Below are 22,130 nucleotides of genomic sequence, written 5' to 3' on the forward strand. Positions count from 1 at the left end.
TTTACTGTTTTCTTACTCTCTTTCAGCCTTGTTTGAAGTGTCTTCTTGTCAAAGTATTTTAGCTCATTTTTCTCTTGTTACACTTCATTGTGGCTAGATCATATTCCCCATCCCCCTCATCTTTTTCAAAGTTTAAATGAAATGTATTAACTTGGAGGACATTTCTGTGGAGAGAATGGCCTAGGGTACCTTTCCTAGCTTCATGGCTTGAGGGCTCCCTCTTTCTTATTGTGAAGGGCTCAAAATATGGCTACTTCTCAAAACTACTCCTGGCTTAGAAAGGTTCTTCTGCTCTCCTATAGGCCTATAGGTCTTGCCTGCCAAGGTAGTAGTCTTACCTTGGATGTTATATTTTGCTGTTACAGTACTATCGGGGTTCTGCTTCAGCTTGGACCTTTCCCTGCTTCCTACTATTTGAACCATCTCTTTCCCTCATCCCCAGTGCTACTTCCTTGCTCAATTTGGTTTCTCAATCTATCACTTTTCTTTTTAGGCAAGGCTTTGTCCTTCTGGAAGGATGTATTTGCTGGATATTTCTGAAATCCTCAGGGTTTAGAAGACCACATTATTCAATCTGTCGGTGCTTCTGTTACAAGTTTTGCACTCACCAACTCAGAGCCTGTGATGACTCCTTCCAGTTTTGTGGTTCTCAGACCTATTTGTCCTGTTCGGTACAGGAATAAATGATGGCTTGAGAAAGGGTGGTAGCAATGAAGATGTATAAGCAGAATTTGGTGATATAAGCAGGAGGAATTATGGTTGGGTCTAATGTAGGAAAGGAAGGGTCAAGGGTGAGTTTTTTGGCATGAAAAATGGAGTTTGCATCATTATTTGCAGATATAGGGAAGACTGGGGGAAGAATGATGGATGATGAGGGAAACAAGTGCTCTTGTTGTTCGAAGTGGAAAAAATATCAACGAATGCAGTTGGATATATCTAGAACTCGGGGGAAAGATCTAGCCTAGAAACAGAAATGTATAGATGTCATCAACTGTCTTAGTCAGTTTGGGCTAAGATTGGGTGGCTAAGCTAGCATTCTGGCCTCTTAAAAGGGCACTCATCCTATTCATGAGGGCTCTATCCTCATGGCTAATTATATCACAGACCCTACCTCCATATACCATTGCTTGGGGGATTAGATCTCAACATATGAACTTAGCAGTGGGGGAATATTCAGTTCACAACATCAACGTACTCATAAATTTAAAGCCATTGGCCTGGATGGGATCATTTATGATGTGCAATTAGAGCGATGGCATAGGACTGGCTCCTGATGCAATATACATGATGTGTTTATAGGCAGGTGGAGGCAGAACCAGTATAGATCACAAAAAGGAGGAGCTGTGGATGTAGGGAAAATCAGTAGAAAATGGTGCTATGAAGCTGAGTGAAGATTATTTCAGGAAGAGGGACTGACCAATCCCAGATGGAAGCTGTTGAGAGGCTGAACACAAATGAAAAATATCCACTGGATTCGACAACATGAAAGTAACTGGAGACCTTGACAAGAGCAGCTTCAGGAGAGTGGTAGGGATAGAAACCAGATTAGAAGAGATAGAGGAGAGAACGAGAGGTAAAAAGTGTAGACAGCTGATGTAGGCACATTTTGACATGAAAGCAGATAGCTGAAAGATGTAGGGGGTTAAGGGAGCTTTTTGTCATTTTGTTTTCTGGAGATAACAGAAGCATATTTATATACTAATGGTGCAGGAGAAGTCCTTGGGAAGTAAAAGGGTATAGGGTCCAGTGCTCAAGGGAAGGGATTAATAAGAGCAAGGACACCTTTATTGGTAACAGGAGAGAAATCAGACAACACAATACTAGAGGGAGTTTTATAGATCTGGTGGTAGGACAACAGGTCTTCTTCTGAAGGCTTCTGTCTTCTCACCTGAGTATAAGGTGAGGTCATCAGCTGAGAGAAAAGGTGTCTATATGGGAGGCAGTAGGGAAGAGGAGGTTTGGGAAGAGAGGAAATATAAGACATCTTTGAGAGTAGGAAACTTACTAGGGAAACCTCGATGGATTGAAGGTTTGTGGTCATAGTTTAAAATAAAGCTACATGCCAACTATCCCTTCTCCCCTTCTCCTCTCCTTCTTTGCTATCTGGGGCCTAGTGAGGTAGGAGGCTAGGCAAGGTGGTGACCTAGACAGGGGTCACGGATGAGTACTAAGGGGAGAGGAGAGAAAGTGGGTGCAAATATGAATAAACAAGGCACAGCAGATAAGGAAATTTTTAGAACTGTAAAGTGTGACCTACCCAAAAGATCTTGCCTCTTAAATACAAACTGCTCAGGTATCGCCTTCCAGAAGAAAATCATCATTGAATAGGAATAGATCACTGATACAGAACAACAAACGTAGAAATTGGCACACTTTATTATAAACATGTCTAGAATATAAACTGATTTTGTATCAACTCTTTGAAACTTTTAAAACTATATGAAACTTAACCTTATTATTATTATAATGTATTTTATTTTCTACTTTCCAATCTAGAAAATACAAAGAGCTTCAAAAAACAAAACATAGATCTAACATAGAAAAAAAAATCAATCAAATTGCTTCACAGAGAAAACTAACAAACCCAATCAAGATTTGAAAGCCTATTAACCCTCAATTTAAAATAAATGACTTCCCAAGGGAAAAATACTTCCATCATTGCAATTTGATGGATAAAAGCGAAGCCACTTTCATTAAGGGAAATTACATCATATATAAGAAAAATGTAATAATGTTTTTAGAAACTGAGAAGAAAGTAATTTACATGTTGGAGATCAAGCATACTAAATACTTTCTGTTCACTTGGACTTTGTTGGAAATGAAAGTACCTGTTTACATGAAAAAAGTGATATGAACATGAACATCATAAAACCAAGCTCTTCCTCAACTTTTTTTCAATTTAACTTCAGGAGAATCAGCTCAAAATCCAAGAATAGACTGGTCCCAAAGCATTTCCTCCTCTGTCCTTTCTTTGCCTTGTTCCTTTTTCTCTTTTCTACGCTTACGTTCCTCTTTCTTAGAGGCTATATCTCGGCTTTTTTTCTCCTTTTGATTCTTAAGCTTTTCTGTACTGATCCAGATTGTTTCCACCTCTGTTTTGTTTCTTCGGATGCTCTTGTGTTTGTCTAAATTTATTTCCTCACAACCTTTTTTCCTCTTATGCTTGGGCCGCTTCTCTGGTGTTTCTCTGCCTTCTTCTGGGTGCCTTTTTCTCTTCCGATATACCTGTTTATGACTGGCTTGATGGGCACTGGTAGTGTTTTCTGAGGAGAGGTGCTTATAAACTCCAGATTCAACACTGTATGAGCTATAATTATACTCTCGCTGACTAGGGTTCAGGGGTACTGGTTTTTCTGAGAAACAGTCCCTGGTGAATTGACAATAGTTGAGGGAGTCTAGTCTTAGCCCCCTGTCATGAACTGGAAGCCACTTAGGTAGCTGGTTTTCCACTGTCTGTGAAATACTGCATGATCTTGAGTAGGTTTGGATGGTTTCAGATGGGAGTCTTTGATCGAACATTCTATACCCGGGTCTGGAATCAATCTCTTCTTTGTACCTACAGGTTTTCAAATAGTCTTCTCTCATCTGTCTGAAACAAGTTTTTGGTTCTAAGCCTCTGGCTTTCTGCACTTTGATGTAATCTTCAAGTTCATCTTGAAAAGAGTCATATGTCTTCTTTGAATGCTTCATTAGGTTGACAACATGGGATTCTCTGCAGAGAAAATAAGAGAAAATTTTTACTCACTTATTTTGTTCTGAGTATATCCTTTGTTCTTGAAGAGAGCTTTAAAAAAATATAAGACCAAACAAATTAAAATCTAATTCATTATAAAGTTAAATATCATGACATATGCCAAAAAGGAACAGCAGGACAGTCAAATACCTGCCAGGCCACTCACAAGGAACTTTACCCTTCTCAGAAGTAGGATAAAATGGCAGAAAGTTGCTGACATATAGAATTGTACTGTAGGGCTAAAAATGTGTGAATAAGGACTACACATCCATGGTGGGTGACCTGATCTAAATGTTCATATATTTATTAAAGTTTTGATTTATCAGTTTCTTGTATATTATTTTCTAAGAGAAATAAAAGAAACATGAAGAAGTAATTTGACTTTAAAATCTTCAGTTCAAACAAAATTAAATAAACATACATACTCACCTGACTAGAGTACTGTAGGACTTAATAATAAAGGGATGTTTATAAAGTGTTTGGGAATGCTTGAAATTAGAAATTCAGCTATGAGATAAAAAATTCTTAGTACAGGGCATGAGGGAAGATGAAAGGACAGAGTTCTGTCTCTTCTGTATAGGAGTTGGATTTCATTCCGCTACTTATGATTGGTGAGAAATGCATTCTAGAATGCCTGCTGGTTTGCTTTCTCTCTCTATTAAACTACTGGTGAGAGGGTTAAGGGAGGAAATGGAGGTTAAAGCTGAGAGAGGAGTTGGATTGACAGAAAAGTTTCAGAAGAAATTTAGAGTAGATATACTAGTTTTTTGTTTGCTTGTTTAATTTTTTTGAGATGAGCAGTACTATTCCTGATTCTTTCCCTTTACCTTGCCTAAAATCCTGCAAAAGTACAAATACAGCTGAAAATATATGTACAATAAGATGACAATGCCTTAGATATTTTGGTGATACATTTTATCTCCAAAAAGTAGGAGGTAACATAACCCACGCAGAACTAAACATTTCTTCCCTTTAAAAGAAAAAAGTGTGACAGCATTCTAGAGTCACTAATGATCAGCTGTCTTACCTGAGAATTTGAGATTGAAAAGAAAGTCTATGTGAAGTCTAATTTGGAGTAAAAAAATTTAGCTATTATTCAAATTAAATAGTATAAAAATTCTGAATAGAATAAAATACTGTAACAAATATTTGATTAAATGTGGACAAAAGATATGAACCAACACTTTGGAAAAGAATACATGCAAATGGCTAATAAACACATAAAAAGATATCATTAGTCATCAAGTCAATGTCAATTATAACCATAATGAGATACCACCAGGCACTCACTAGAATGCAAAGTGAGCACAGAATGACAGAAATAAAAAAGACTGACAATACAGTTGTTGATGAGGATACAGAACAACTGAAATTTTCATATGTTGTTGGTGGGGATGTAAAATGGTACAACTTGGAAAACAGTTTGGCAATTTTTGAGGAAGTTAAATATACACCTACCACATGATCTGGTTATTCTACTCCTAGATATTTAGCCAAAAGAAAAGGAAATAAATACAAAGACTTATACATGAACATTCATAGCAGTTTTGTTTGTAATATCCCCAGAAAGGAAAACATCTACATGTTGATCAACAGAATGGATAAATCAAAATAAATAGTAGTATGTCCCTATAATGGAATATTTTCAGTGATAAAAAATAAACTACTGATACACTCAAAAAAATGGATGAAGCTTGAAGAAATACCAAGTGAGAGAAGCCAGTCCCAAAAGACCACAATGGTGCAGAGATCAATAAAGAGGTAAATGGAACCTTACCCTTATCAGGCTGAGAACTTGGTGGAGAAATCTGATCATATTCAACCATTAACTGCTTCACTTTCCTAGCATAACTTTCCCCAAATAGAGAGACTCTGCAACAATTACGGAGCTAAAAAACATGATACAGAGATTACAATATTTATTTTTGTCCAATACTCCACTCCCAGTCATCTGAAACCAACCACAATCTTGTTATAAAAATTAAATTATTCAAAGTTTAGATTACATCATTAACATGGATCAATTATCTGAAAATTCACAAAATCCATCTTCAATTTATCATTTTGTTTCCTGTAACTCTGAAAGTAAAGCTCACTTTTCTCACCCTGAGGGGCGGGGCGGGGGGGGGGGAATATATTTTCTTTATTTTAAAACAAAGTGACCCCAAATGTACACCTATAAATTTAAAGATGGCACTCATAATTTTTAATATATTTAGTCTGAAATAAGAGTTTAAGAACAGTTCTGCTTGCTTTCAAATCAAAGCATAAGCTTCAATAGAAATAATCCTGATTCAGAGGCCCTGTATTTTAGAACCTACTTTAAAATGTGAAACCTCTGTGATTCAAACTATTTTAACTACTCCTACATATGCCTTTTACAAAAGGTATTTATAAAAAGTTCAGTCTTTGTTCCTTCAATGTGATACCTATGAACAAAATAAAGAGAGAATAAGGTAGAAGGTCGTATTAAATATTTAAGGTAATATTTTTAATTTTCGACTAGATATTATTTCGCATACCACCTTGTCTTAATTTCCCGTGTGCTTGGAAGACTATAGTACTAGTTTTTTGCTCATTAGAATTTTAGTATGAAAATATTTAGTAAGCCTCTAATATTAAGTGATGATATATTTTTACTTAGTCTAGAAAATACCATTCTAAGGGAGAAGTTATTGGGGCACCAGTAGTAGTCTGAATAGAAATTGTCTGGGATAACAGTACTAAAAGGCTGGGCTGAGAAATCCAGCCTTGGAATTTTGTATTCTATAAAAGGCACAATCTCAAGAAACGCAGTCCATTTTAAGACAGTCACTGATTCTAGTTATACCACTAATATCACCTGAAGATCCCATGGGAGAACCACAAACCTCCACAGTTGGTACAAACACAACCACAAGCAAGGTTCACTAAACAAGGCTCAGACAAGCCATTCAAAGTTTGTCATAGTCATATTCATAGATTTTCTAGACCTTTTGCTAAAAGTGTTTCTCACAACAATAAATACTGTCAAAATTACTACATTTACACTTGAGGTCTATCTATACTACTATCTAAAGTTCCTAACAGTTGAAATTTTATTTTATAGATCTTTACTAGTTTATAAATATAATACTACTCATGGAACATCCAAATACTTTCTATGCAGCCATTTAAATGAATGAGTTGGAACCACATGTACTGTCATAGAGATATATCCATGACACATTAAGAGGAAATACCAAGATGTAGAACTATATCTACATTATCTACCTACCTGCCTATTGATTCACAGACCTAAAATACAATTTTAGTATAAAGACACTCAATCTACAGAAGCAAAAATTAAATATATACATATGTATTTACTGTAAGGGAGGAGTTAAAGAAGCTAGACTATAACCTGTTCACGCCTGTTCCTAGAGAGCGCGGAAGAGGGAAGAACGCAGGTGACTTTAGACCTCTGAGTAAACAGCCTAATGATATTTGCTAATGATATCTGAAATGTCATCAAGATATCCCTGGCTAAGATTGAGGACTAATGTCCTGAAGACTATCCCATAAATTAAACAATTCTCTGGGATATAAAATGTAGATGATTCATAATTTAAACGCTCCCACTGTGTGTGGTGAACCTTACTTAGAAACCTCAGATGCATGACCAATGTAGGAATTTATAAATTTATGTAGGAAAACATGATCTGAGGAGCCATCTTTTATGTACTAGACATCTCTGTTTAATTAGAGCCTATTGATTATTTGTACCCTTGAAATAATTAGCAGTTAGAAACTAGGCAATATTACTGATTCTTATGAGTCTGACTTGATCATCTGTTGTTAGCCCAATACCTATAGAAAACAATCTGAAAAGATACACACTTTGGAAGTTATAAAAGGTGTAGGGGAGAACATTTAATATTTTGCTCTCTGCACATGTCTGTATTTTTTTTATTTTTGCAAAGAACATATATTACTTTATAATTAAAAGTTCCGAAAAAATTAATTTAAAGGTTCTACAGGATAACTTCAAACTAAGCTTAATTCTTAGTACCAGTGTATAGATGAAGAGATTTACTTTAATATATTATGTTCAAGAATTATAAATAAGAAACATTTTGGAAAGGACTTGATGAATATTTAAAAATATTTCTCTGTTATGTATAGTATCTCTAAATTATTTTTAGTTGTTTTAAAGTATATAATGTAATTTACATTTGTCTCTAAAGTCAGAAATTTAAAAAGGCTTTCAGAACTTCCCTTATTCAGAATACACACAACCTGACCATGCTGATGTGACACTGATTTTTCTATTAAAGTTCTTTAATAAGAACAGGTCTATACTGTCTTTTGGTGACAACCAAAATTTAGTATATAGATGGAAAGTTTACTGAAGAGTAGTCATTTAGAAGCTCAAGATACCCTAAAACAGAACAATGATTTCCCTCTCCATTCGACCCTTACTACCAGATTTCCCATTTCTAAAAGTCAATGTTCTAAACTGTGTGGATGAAAAAAAAGGGGAGGTTAACTGAAAAGTAACCTCACATGGTGGTCTGATCACAAATTCCTAATTGGGCAGGTCACTGTAGGCGTGTAACTTTTTAGTAAAAGATTTATATTTGCCTTAAGCAAGGCTTGTCTATTGTTTCTGTGCATCTAGGTTAACATGCCTTTAAAATAACCACCCTTTAGATAGAACATAATCTTGTTAACTAACTAGTAATCCAATTCCCACTTTGCAACCCTCCCACCCACCTCCATGTAATCTTATTATCTCTTCTTAATTTCAAATGCATAAAAAAACTGCAAAGCTATTATTTTCTGGAGCATTTGAGATCTTGCTCCCTGGCCTGTGTTGTCAGTTTGGCTCAAATAAACTCAAAAATTCTCTTATTGGTTTGGACATTTCTTACACTGACAACTGACACTAAATTACCTTTAACCCTTTCCCTCACCAAGTTCTTACTTTAATTTTTAAATCTCCATTAAATAGTACCTTATTCCCAGATCAAAATCTCGTATTTCTATCAAGTTCTGACTTATGTCAATTCTAGCTTTATAATGTTTTTTCAAATCTATCCCTCTATATTGCAATTCCCATAACACTACTTAGTTCAAGTTCTTCGTGCCTTTGGGCTTTATTTATGAAACTTTATCACTACTGAGTTTTGTCTTCAAGGTACCATGGTGAGTACTTTGGGACTAGATAGGAAAAAAAGGAGATAAATATTTATTGACTATTTTTATGCCAAACAAGAGATTATTCTTTCAGTCTTTTACCACTGCAAGGTAACTAGAATTTCGCACATTTTTGAAGATTAAGACATCAGGATTCAAAGAAATTAAAATAACTTGCCACATGTGTTAATTGATCAAACTGGATCTTAAACTTTGGTTTGTCTGGACTCTTTCCATTATAAATACATAGTTGTTCCATGAATTGGGGATTATAAATACCCAAGACAATTCCTAATATCAAGGAATTTACAATTTTGTAAAAATGATATGCAAAGAACTATAATGCAGGACAAAACTGTGTTAAGTGCTATAAGACAGGAGAATGAGTTTGGTCTGATCCTTACAAAAAGGGTAAAATTTAAAGAAAAAATGAGTGAAGAAAGGGTATTCTGGGCAAGAGGATATTCAAAAAAGCATATCTGCTTAAGAAATAACTAGATATGCATGAAGGTAGTGAAAGATAGTGCAATAAAGGTAGAATGGGGCCAGATCATAGTAGGTCTTATTTGGGCATTTAATTCTACAGTCAATAGAGGAACAAAAGAGACTCAAAATGGAGATATTGGTAAAGAGGGTATTGCAAGCAAAAGATAACTGGCCTGAACCAGAAACATGGTAGTGAGAACAGAAAAGAAGGGAAGAATTTAAGAGATATTCTATGGGTAGAATCAAAGGAATTTTTGATAGCTGGGGAGAGAGAAGGTACAAGAATGGAGAAGCAACGATATCTAAGACTTTGATCCCAGGTAAAGTTATCTTTGTAAGCGAGAATAATGAAAAGAATAGAGTTATTGTTACTGCTGTTGTTACTGTTAAGGGTGGAAAATTTTCAACTTCTGCTTCTGTAATCGGCTTGCTTGTTTGATGTTAACCAGGGTGTGGTTCTAGGCTTTATAAACTGCCTCTTTTGAGAGCTCAGGACTGATCTCCTCTAACCCTGCGTGGTAGAGAGTCAGTAACCAGCCGGCTAATAGAGGCTCACAATTCATCTCAATTGGCTCCGTGGGTCTTAGATTTGATCGCGCCACAAGAGTTACTATTCCCTGGAAGGAAGGAAGTGGGGAGTGGAGTGGAGAAGGATTATATTAAAAAATGAACTTGATTTTGAAATAAACTAAGATTCTATCTATCGTTCACATCTGTCCTTATTTTCTTCTATTTCCCATTCCTTTATGTGTTCAATTCCTCTACATGAAACTGGGTTTAGATGAATCGAAGGTGTTTCTATGTGCCTTGAAATTCCCTACAAATTAAGATTACAAATTAACATAGTTGGGCACTTGAACTAATGGTGTATGTACCAAATTTTCTGAACATGGTGGGCAACAGGAACCATTAGAAAAAAGAAAGAAGGCATGGTAATAACTTCTAGGTGTTGCAGAAATCCTTTCTCAGAAAATTTTGATGCTACCTCTATTTTTTTTATTTTATATATTTTGTATAATGAGTACTATTCGCTTGTTTTATTACAAAATTGTAGCATTCTTTGAAGAACACAGACCATGATTATTGTGGAGTACAGTGAAATTATCATTTCTCCTGACCTGGATACTTTTCATTCTTACCATTTTATTTAGCTTAGCTTTTTTAAGTAGGTGCCACATTATAGATTTCTACTGACTGCTGTAATTGCTAAAATCCTCTCCTATTTTGGCTGTCTTCTCCCAACTGGTACTTAATGTAACTGATTACTTTTTCTAAATGCAGGACTTTATATTTCATCACGTCATGGGTTTAGGTCACCATTCTAATCTATGAGTATCTTTAAAATTAAAAACACTTTATCTTATAGTCTTTGATATTTGCTACAGTTCCCACACATAGTTTTTATATGCATTCAAGTCTATGCCTTCATTCATGTCACTGGTGAAAACTTTGAGTAGGACAAGAACAAGATGACACCTATGGCATTCTACAAATAATTCACCCTTTTTCTGCTTCTAGGATTGATCTTTTCATCAGCAATCTTTGGTTCTAATCAGAAAGATTAAGAATTTGATAGAATCTGAGTTTATTTGAAAATTAAATTCAGTGTCTTTCTGAATACTAGATGCTTCCCCACTCTACTCCCTACTTCTTTCTTGTGTATCTGATTACTCAAATCTATCTCCACTACATAGAAGTCTTACTTTTCACTGATATTTGAAAGATACATGACATGTCCTTCTAAACTACAACCAATGGTTCTCAATTTCAATCATTTTGACCAATGCATTCCATAGGCAGACTTCACTTGTCTTATTGCCAAGAGGTCTAGTGGGTATATAGCCTAAAGAGACCAATCACCAAAAAAATGCATTTCAAGTTTCATGGTTAACCTTAAAAACTCATGATCTTCCTGAATGGCAGTCTTAAGACAACCATTTTAAATAAAAAGTCTTTAAGTAATTTTTAAATAAAATGTGCTATTTAAATTTTAAGTACTTCCTGGTATACTGCTGAATATCTCAAAAACTTCATGGAAATCTGAATATCCATCCTCACTGTAAGAAACATTCCTCTGATCTACCAGATTTTCATAAAAGAAAATGAGGCATGGCATCCTTTGTGCTTTCACTAAATCCACATTGGTTTTTGATGTTCATTAAAACTTATCCAGCATTGCTCTTATCATGTTATATAGCAGATACTACTTAAGCGCTTATAAAAAGCAACTAATTTTATCCTCCTAAGAACCCTATAGGCTAAGTATTATCATGATCCACATTTTATAGAAGAAGAAACTGAGGCAGAGAAAAGTTACGTAAAGTTAGCAAATGACAGAAGTGGTCTAGCTTCAGAGTCTGTTATTAACTGTTATGCTTGGTTACCTATCTAACTGACCTAAAACTTCTCAGTCCCCACATTCTGAAATCTACTTCTCCCTTCTGAAAATAAAAACATTTTCTAATCTCTAGGCTTTACACATTTCTCCATTAAAAAAATGAAAGGCAAACCATAATGGGAGAAAACATTCCCATTTCATATATCAGACAAAGGATTTATATCTAAACTATATAAAGAACTCTTATGACAAATTCAATTCAAAATGGGCAAAAGATTTAAATGGACACTTCAGAAAATTTTATATATATATATACATGTGTGTGTATATGTGTGTATGTGTACATATATACACACACATCCATACACACACACACATAGCCAAGTTGAGATGCCAGTACACCATCACTAGAATGACTAAAATTAAAAGGACTGAAAATATCAAGTGTTGTTAAAGACGTCAAACTAGAACTCCTCTACATGACTAATTAGAATTTAAAATGGTACAACTTTAAAAAGCAGTTTGACAATTTCTTTAAAAGTTAAATATCTACCATATGACCCAGTTATTTCACTTGTATAAAAACATATGTCCATGCAAAGACCAGCACATAAGTGTCCTTGGAATGTTTATTTGTAATAGCCCCAAGTGGAAACAACCCTAATGTCTATAAACTGATGAATAAACAAAATGTGGTACCCATATAATATTTGGAATAAAAAGGAATAAAATAGCCATGCACACAACATGCACGAATCTCAAAATCATCGTGCTGAGTGATTCTACTTATAAACAGTTCTAGAAATGCAAAGTGATAGAAACGAATTAGTGGTTGCTGGGGATGGGGTGGAGGGAGGAATGCATTTTAAGGGGGCATGATATGACTTTTTGGGTTGATGGAAATATTTGGCATTTTTTTTTATGATGGTTTCATGGTAGTATCACCTGTCAAAAATGAATTGTACACTTTAAATATGTCCAGTTTATTGTAAAGTTATCTTAGTAAAATGTACTATAAAGGAGCTTAAAGATCTATAATGGATGTTTTGGAAAAAGAAATAATTGCACCTTGATTTTTTTAAATGGAATTTTAAATGTTAGCTTTGTTTCTAGAAAGGTTATCCACCTAGCCAAGTCACTTATGCTAAGCTACTGCCTGTCATAACATTACTTACGTCATTGCTCCTAGGAGCCAGACAAAGGGACTCTAGAGTCATTTCTGGCATTTATTAGCTGTGTAAAATTGGTCAAGTTTTTCAACCTCTCTGTGCCTTAGGTTCCTCATCTCTAAAATAGGTATGTAAAAAACCTCTCAAAGAGTTGTTGTGAGCCTTAAGAAAATCAATATGTGAAAAGTGCTTAGAAGAGTGTATGGCACATAGTAAGAATTGTAAGAGTTCTTTATATCATTTAAATATGTCAACAAGAGTGAGCTTTTTTTAGTGTTATTTAGGAGTTCATCTATTTAACTGACAGTGAAATGTTTTCCCAACTAATTACTTTAGTAACTACAGAAAGCCAAATAAAGGTAAACATGACAGGAGTGCCAGAAAGGATTACCTAATTCTTTGTATTCCGAGATAACTCACATTTTAGAGGGAGTTTTTAAAATGAAAGCTGAAAGTTGGACTTAATCCTTGTTGTCTTTTTCTGATTGCTTTGACTTTGAACCAATTCTGCAGATTTCAGTTTATGTCCTGTTTTAACGTGTACTAGATATACTTTAATAAGAAGACTATGGACTATCAAACAGAAACAAATAGGGATTCTAGGTATTTTATTAATTACTTATAGGCTAGCATTAGGTACCAAGCAAGAAATAGGTTTTCTCGACTGAAACTCATCTGGAGTATTTTTTAGAGGTACCTTTTAAGATTTTGGGTGAAAAAAATATAGCAAAATTCTGAAAACTTGATGTTCCTATTTGTATTGCACCTACACCACAAACCTAGTTATAGATGAACACCCACAAAGCCATTTACTTGCTCACTGACTTACAGGAATGACATCATAGTAGAAAGAAAAAGAATACGGAATCTTTTATTTTGGAGAAATGAAACTATTCAGGTTGTTATTCAACAGCTGTGCAAAGCTTGGCCTTTTTTACTTCAGTAAATATATGAAAGTAAATATATAAATTACTGTGTTAAATATGAAACATGAATAATATGAATTACTTCTAATTCAAAACTAACTAAAAAGAGCTTCATATCTTAATAAAATACTAAGAACCACTCTACTTTTCCTAATTCTAGACCTGTCAGAGAATTTGTTCCAATCCAACAACCCCTTTAGAAATCTCAAAACCTGAACCAATTAGTTTCAAGTATACAGTACATTGGTTAGAGACATTTATATAGTTTGTAAAATGATCCCAATTGCTCCCTCCCTCCCCTGACCCTGCACCTAGCCAAAGTATTAATGCTAACTGTATTCTGTGCCATGCTCCCATTCCTGTGACCAAATTAATTTCTAATTTGTACTTTAACCCTTCACTGAATTCTCCCAGCTCCCAAGCCCCCCTCCCCTCTGTCATCAAATTGGCCATCATATTTGTGAGTCTATTTTTGATTAGTTTGTTCTTTTTGTTCTTTAGATTCCACATATTTTAATAAGTATCAGGTCTGATGAATAAATCTACTGAATTTGAGTGAAAAATTTAATAAAAATTTTCATGCCCCACAGCACAGTATGTGTTGTGACATGGCATTTAAATATAATACAGCATAAAGTTTTTTTATGTTTATTTAAAAAAATGTTTTAAACTTTTAAAAAATGTTTATTAGAAAATGTTTACTTATTAAATATCTTTAATTTTTGAAGAAAAAAATTTTGAGCAAAATTAGGATGTTAATTTGGTCAATATTAGGTATATGTAGCTCAATTCTTCCTCTTTAATAAAGACATCAAATAAATGACATGGTCTTATATTTTTAAAACTAATTCACTAAGCAGCATTAGAAAATGTTTTACAGCTTTCCATTACTGGCATCTTTTTTTCTCTCAGTGATGTAATGTAGCATTCTCTGTATTTTGTTAAAGCTACAAAAAGTATTGTTTTTTGATGCAATATTAGTAGTAGTTTTAAAAATGTCAATTTCTAATTGCTTGTTGCTAACGTTTAGAAATACTATTTTGTATATTGACCTAGTATTTTGTGCCTTTGCTAAATTTACTTATTACTCTAGTAGCTTTTTCCTAGATTCTTTGAGGTTTTATATACAGATGATTGTATCATCTATAAATAGAGTGTCATTTTTTCTTCTGTTTTTATTTCTTTTTCTTGCCTGACTGTATGGCAAGGACCTTCAGTATGATGCTGAACAGAAGTAGTAAGAACGTACATTCTTCCCTTGTTCCTGCTCTTGAGTTTTACAATCTTATAATACCATAATAATCTCAGGAAAGACTAAGCAGAGCAGGGCACTAAGTTTTAGGACACTAGATAGCTTATTCTGTTATCTTTGCCAAAACATGTTCTTTTATTCCTTTTTACCTGAAGGTCAAATGCCATTTAAAGAGTTTTTAGAGATCTTAATTGTGCTAGAAATGAAGTCCAAGACCGGTCAGCATCATGAATACTCTTAGCTACATTAGTTATTAAGCTTGCCTTTCCAGGAAGTGAGATTAGTATCTGACCTATGAGTTTCCCAAGCTCTAGCTATTTCATACTAATACAATAATCACAAAAATAACTAAAGGCTTACTATGGCATATTTCCAATGACAAAATACAAAGGACTTAATGAAATCATTAATCAGGAGTACTTGCTACACCTTTAATATAAAATTTATGTTTTTCACTAAGTCTTTGAACATCAATATTGCTAAGTATTCTATGGCTAGCTAGCTCAAGAATCATGCTTGTTAAATTGATTTTACTTGAACCCAAGCAGATATCCTACATAGAATGCCATCTGATGCATGGTACTCCTTTCAAAGGGTAGTAAATGTGAATGTGTCCCTAAGAAGGGGGGTGGGGGTGGTGGAAAAGTGCCCTAACATATATGTGATAAATATAGCAGTGGAAATCTTAAGTTAATCATTTTAATATGCTTAGTCAATATTTTTTACGTATTGACACCTAGTAAAGACAAATAATCATTCATGTCTTTCTAGGTAGCCTCCTCCCTAACCATTCTAGCTAGCTGCCAATATTAGATTCACAACATAATGTAATCTGGTCTGTCTATAGCCCTGGACAGAGCACAGATTTATACAAAACAATGAACTACTCCTGATTATCTCAGGAGTCTGGCTAATCCGGATTTAAAATTGCACTTTTTCCACTTACTCTTCCCCTCCCCTACTACCTAATTTCACTAACAAACATTACTGCTTAGCTCGTTAAAAGAGCTGTGCGTAATTCATCTGTATATCCTTAGTACTGAGTATAGTACTTGGTACATAAGTGAAGCTCAATAAATGTTTTCTGAATAAATGTAAGAAGGGCTATTAGCTAGATTTTCTGTCACCTGACTTGAATCTATGGTTAATATCATAAACATAAAGGAAAACATTTTTAGGCAATTGCTATGTAAATGGGTTAATGATTCGGTAAGTCAGAAATGTTCTTTATTCTAAAACTGAGTCTATTTTTTTTTCTTAAAAAGCAGATAAGCAAGAATTGTTTGTTGAGGTTGTTTTTAGTTATTTCTCGGGAATGCCATTACTTGGTGAAAAACTTTTTAACTGTCAAAAATATTTAAGAAACCTCATTGAATGAATTATAAAGTGTCCTAGAACAATATTATGACACTTTGACCATAAATTCTATGTATAATTATTTTTTATATAAGTTTGCTCATGTGGTATTTTGGGTTTTGTAACTGAGTTTCTCAATTTCCTATTTGTGATCTTAAAACTTCTATATATTCCTTGCTTGCTCAATTTTTAAGCCTTACTGACATCTGTTCATTACCAAGTACAATACAGATGAGCTCTTTATAAGAGTGTTACAGCTATAGGTGAAAAGAGATAAGCAGATGCTTTTCAAATCAGTCTTAAATATCCCATCAGGATCTTGAAAGTAGAATTTTAATAACTGGAAGCATAACAATTCTTTGATATCTTTTGGAGGAATCTCCTGACAAAGCTTTTTTTTTAAGAAAAATAAGATACTAGTTAAATAACGAGCAAAATTTTCTCCTTATGTACTTTTTTAAAAATTAAATTTATTGGGGTAACATTGGTTAATAAAATTATATGTTTCAAGTGTACAATTCAAAAATACATCATCTGTATATTGTTCACCACCTTGTTTACGTACTCTTAATTGGCAATTATTTAAGACATAAATATCTAAACTAAAAATGTACTGAGTCTCACTAGTGTTTTAAATAGTATATCAAATATTTACCATTTAAGTAGCCATTAATTGAACAGTTAATGAAGGATATTTACCTGAAATAAAGTTATAAGAGGTAATTTTTTAGGTACTAAATTATATATTTTTTCAAATCCTAGTGAATAGTCTTAATCCTAACTCAACAGAGATGTCATTACCCTCTGACTGTCATCCTGTGGCCATTATAGATCAATTTTCATGTGTTATGAACTACCATTCTAGTACACAGTCATGCTGTGAAATGATTATCAATATGGAACTGTAAATCAGTTGTAAAGTTGTAAAGCTGTCAAGGACCTCAGAGTTTAGTTGGTGCAAAGTTCCTCAACCTTAACAGTACTTATGTTTTGGGTAGGAGAATCCTTTGTTGTGTGTGTTGGGGTGAGTGAGGTGGCTGCCCTGTGCATTTTAGGATGTTTGCAGGATTTCTGGCCTATACCCGACAGATACCAGTAAGCCTGCTTTATCCATGCTATTCCTTGCCCAGTGGTTAAAACCAAAAATGTATCTAGACATTGCCAAACGTATTCTGGGTGGGGTCAAGGGGCAAATTTACCCCTGGTTGAAAACCATGCAATTGGGCTAATCCAATTTCCCCTTTCCACAGATGACAAAACTCAAAGAAGAAAAATGTTTTAGACTTTGAAAGGTTGAAAGAAAAATCTGGGACTTACTTGAGGTCATACAGTGGAGAAACTAGCACTAGATCCTATTTCTAGTCAAGAGTCCTATTCTAGAATTCTTATTATACCATCCAGACATGGTGTAGAAAGGTTTCTGCTAGTATTGTGTGAACTGACATTGTTAAGTCTTTAGTGATTTTTGTACATATTCGGCCATCACAAAAAAATACAAAAAGAAAATGCCAAGTCAGGCAAAAAACTGTTTTCCATGAGAAACTGTTTCCAAATCTTCCTATGATCTGGCCACTGGAACCAACTAAATTGTGGACTTGCCACCTACCAACTGCGCAGTCTTACTTGGTGAGAGGCAGGATGTTTGGTATGAAAACAGAAAACCTACATTTTATTTTTTCTATCAGAACAATGATATTAACCCAGGCTGATTGAAGACACTAAGTCTTCCAAATTGCCCTAAGAACATCGTTTGGTTGCAATGAATTTCTGATTTCCATATTTAGTGATTGAAATTTACATTTCACACAAAAAAATATATCGTGGAAGGTGAAAATGAAATTATTTTATGAGGTAATATTTATTAGTGTCCCTCCAGGAGAAATAAATTTAAATTATTCTACAATAGTTAGGCATCCACCAACTTTCACTCTGGAGACAAAATGCAACTTAAGGCAATACAGCAAATGCTAAGGATTAATTATTAAAGATAGTTAAATGTTTTACTGAAATGATGTGCCGTGAGATCAAGCTCCATCTGAAATCATTTCCACTGCCTTACAGCCTTATCTCAGTTCGGAATAAGCATGCTGTTTGCAAGTAAATAGTCTTGTAACTTAAACATCTCTTAAGACTGAGTGAGATAATCAAGAAACAGCTTTTCATGTAAGGGGAAATGTGTTGGTGAGAACTTTAAATATATTTTTCGCATTCGCAGGTTCACTCCTAAACCTCTGAACAAACAGACTTGACCAAATTCTAATCATGGCCTCTAGGAGCCTAAGGAGGAATCCACCCACCCTCCTTTGAGCTGTTAGGAAAAGCTCAGGGTTATCAAAAGAAATTTACTGTTTGTTTCAGCCAACACCTGATGATAGGCTCCTGATCTCTCTCCTTTTAAGAATACTTAACTAAAAACAGCTTTCAATTGTAAATCATTCCTCTGACCCTTGAAGATGTATGTGTATTTCTTACAACTTAGAGGTGTCTTGAGGACCTGAAAGTCATTTCTTTGAAATGCAATCATCAGGAAGGATGGGCCTCAGTCTCCTTAGTCACTGCGGCAGGGAAGAATCCTAATTTTCCTTAACACCTGCAAGTAGACCCAGCTAACTGCATTCGCACTGACCAACCTTTGTAATCTTTCACTTTCCTGACTGTACTGAACCCCACCTCTCTTTCATTCCTCATTTTCCCGTTAGAACGCCCAGTCACCTCTGAGCAAACTGAATGGAGCTCAGCTTTCTGGCCTGCTGTCAGTAGTTATTGAATAAAATGTTTTCCCGGCACTAATGTCTGGCTTTGTTCTTTTGACATTGGTAGATACACATTAAAAGTCAGACCAGTATCAAGGTAGGCCTGTAAATCTTAGAAGCTTGTTTTACAGGGTGTTTGTTGTCCTCGAAAAGCCAAGGAAAACTCTCAAAAACCTCGCCCCCTCTTTCCTTCCCCTAGGGTCCCTGCAACTTTAAACTCTCATGCTACTTCCTACCCTACCCAAGTTCCTAACTCTACTTCTCCCTGATTATCCTAACTACTTTCCAGGTTGTCAAATTTCACCCAACGGAGGTTTGCGCCCTTCCACTCTCCGGCCTTTAATTGCACCTCTGTGTCCAGTCTTGGGGTTTCCTCACCAACGCTCCTTCTCGTTCCCTGACATCTACCTGGCCGCCTCTCTTTCCCACTCTCAACTCCACACTCCATTTGGGGGCCCTGGCGCCCCTGTACGGGGGGAGGGGCCGGGGGGGGGGGAACGAGGGACTCGGGTCCTAACCGAGTCGGCCATTTCGTACACTCGGGGCGCGCCCAGCTGGGCACGCAGGGCCTTTCCTGGGCCTCGGCGCTGCGGGGCTGAGACGGGGCTGCCCCCGCCGCCGGGGCGGGAACTCACCTTCTCTGAGGCAGGGGCGGGCGTCTACAACTACTGTCCCCCACCCCGCCAAGGCCGCCGGCCGGCGGACAGGCCGAGGTGGAGGTGGCGGAGAGGCTGAGACAACCGCTGCCGCCAACACCGCCTCCGCCGCCGAGCAGGCGGGGTGTGGGGAAGGAGGAGGCGGAGACCGGGAGTCCTGAAGGGAAGTTGCCACCACCACCCGAAGCTGACTGGACAGCGCCGACGCCATGGCGGCGAGGCGCGCTATTGCGCCTGCGCTGCTCGCCCGTCGCGTAAAGCCCCGCGGGCCCCGCCTTCCTGCTGCGCCGTCCGCTTCGCCCGCCTCTCGCGGACTCTGCTCTAACCCGGCTTGCGCCGGGCGTTCCCTAGCAGCCTCTCCGCCGTCACGTTGGGGGGAGAGGGAAGCACGTGGGGCCTCTCACGTTTCTGACAGTGAATCTGAAACCAAATAAGAAAAAAAAAAGAAAAGTAAAAAGGCTGGAATCCTTGGCTTCTACCTCCAGAGCATCTGAAAATACACAGTTCTTTCTTAGAAAAAATGCTTTATCTTTCTTTCCTTTGCCTAGGGCCTTTAATACTCAGGGTAGGTTAAGCAAAATCCTTGGTCATGATATGCTATCATCGATGGTTCATAAACGATCTTTCTCTTGCTCGCTCTCTCTCGCTTTCTATCAAAATATGTATAGGTCCATATACGCGCCCGCACACATGTAAATCTCATATTATTCTCCACCTCCCAAGGACATCACTACCCTGCTTTGTAGTCATCATTTCCTTACATATAAATCTTTATCACGTGTACCTGTAGCTGAAAGAAATTTAGGTTGTTTTTGAATTTCATAAGATTTATGTCTTTATGCAGTCTTACAGGACTGTTTCACTCAACATTTTGAGGTTCATCCAAGCTGTTGTATATAGGTGTTATTTGTTCGTTTCATTGTACAATATTATACCCGTTTTCCTGTTGATGGGCATGTTTTCTGATGCATGGTATAAGTTACTCTTGGGTATCCTTTCCTGTCACATTGCTGTTGCTAGTTTGAGGTTCTTACTATCTTTTGTTAGAACCATAGTAATAGCTGCCTAATTGATATCCTTCCTCTGACTTCACTACTCCAATCTACTGCATATTGCTGCCAAAGAGTTCTATCTAGAAGTCATTCCTGGCTCCCTATCGTCTGTTGGAGAAATGAAACATGAGGCCTACAGGACTTCTTTGCACTTCCCTGATCTCCTTTTCCACCTTTTACCTTCATCTCCCCAACCTCTTTTCACTTTATGATCCAGCAATGTTAAACTTTTACCGATTCTTGTAAATACTAAGCTATTGTATAACTCAGCTTGTTATACATGTTTTTTCCTCTTCCTGTAATGCCTCATCCCTACTTCTTAATAAACTCATCCTCCCCTCAGAAGTAACTACTACCCTGAATCCAGCATTTCTCATTCCCATTACACCTCTACTACATATGTATCTCTAAGTAAAATGAAGTATTGCTTTGCATGATTGAAAACTATTTATTCCTTTCCTATTTGTTATTTTATGACTCACCATTTTTATATTAATGTATACTGAGATATGAAGTTCTAATTCATTCACTTTTACAGCTCTATAACATTCCACACTATATGAATACACCATGAGCTGTCAGTTGTCCTATTGATAGATTTTGAGCTTGTTTCCCATTTTTGCTGTTACAGACAGTGCTGCTCTAACATTCATGGGCAGTCTTCTGTGCACATATATTAGAGTGTCTCTGAGAGATATTACTTAGGAGATATTGATGCTTTTTAACTAGGAGGCCTTGATAATACCCACCTCAAAGGGTGTTGTGAAAGTATATGAAATATTGTTAAGTAAAGAACACTTTCAAGCATTCAAAAGGTTATTGTTGCCTTTAGAATAGCTTTGAAATGTATGTAACACACTAGGACATAAAAGGCAATAGTCTGGTCCCAGAATGATAAACAGAAGTATAATATATGTTCTTCTGTAGCTCCCTCCAAACCCAACGGATTGTAGTTGTCTGCACATGTCATGCTATTTACCTCCACATCTCTACTCATGCTGCTATGTCCTTGGGCCCGAAATGGTCTCCTCCAGTTCTGGTTCTCCTCTTCCCTACTTATCTTCATTGACCACTTCTTCTCTGAAGCCTTCCCTGGATACACTTTCCCCTTTGCCTCCTATATCTCTTTCACCATTTTTACATAGTCTTCCATTATCCTCTCTAAATGGCCAATGTCTTGAAGACAGGGCCTGCATTTTATTCATTCTCGTATCAGGGCACTCACTGAACATAGTGCCTGATACATGTGCTG

General features: G+C 36.1%; 1 protein-coding gene across 2 annotated transcripts; it reads right to left on the reverse strand.

Annotated features, from left to right (window-relative positions):
* Window positions 1-2,358: 2,358 nt before the first annotated feature.
* Window positions 2,359-20,052, reverse strand: KRCC1 (lysine rich coiled-coil 1). Of its 2 annotated transcripts, XM_016136364.2 has the most exons (3): window positions 19,806-20,052; window positions 5,511-5,622; window positions 2,359-3,712 (listed from the first exon to the last, which is right to left on the reverse strand). In XM_016136364.2, the coding sequence occupies exon 3, from the start codon at window positions 3,688-3,690 to the stop codon at window positions 2,920-2,922; it is 771 nt and encodes a 256-aa protein (XP_015991850.2). In that variant the 5' UTR covers window positions 3,691-3,712; window positions 5,511-5,622; window positions 19,806-20,052; the 3' UTR covers window positions 2,359-2,919. The 2 variants fall into 2 exon arrangements, with proteins under 2 accessions (XP_015991850.2, XP_015991854.2); XM_016136368.2 differs by lacking the exon at window positions 5,511-5,622.
* Between the last annotated feature and the right edge of the window lie 2,078 nt (window positions 20,053-22,130).

The sequence above is a fragment of the Rousettus aegyptiacus genome, unplaced genomic scaffold (assembly GCF_014176215.1).
Source record: "Rousettus aegyptiacus isolate mRouAeg1 unplaced genomic scaffold, mRouAeg1.p scaffold_m13_p_7, whole genome shotgun sequence".
Classification (NCBI taxonomy): Eukaryota; Metazoa; Chordata; class Mammalia; order Chiroptera; family Pteropodidae; genus Rousettus; species Rousettus aegyptiacus.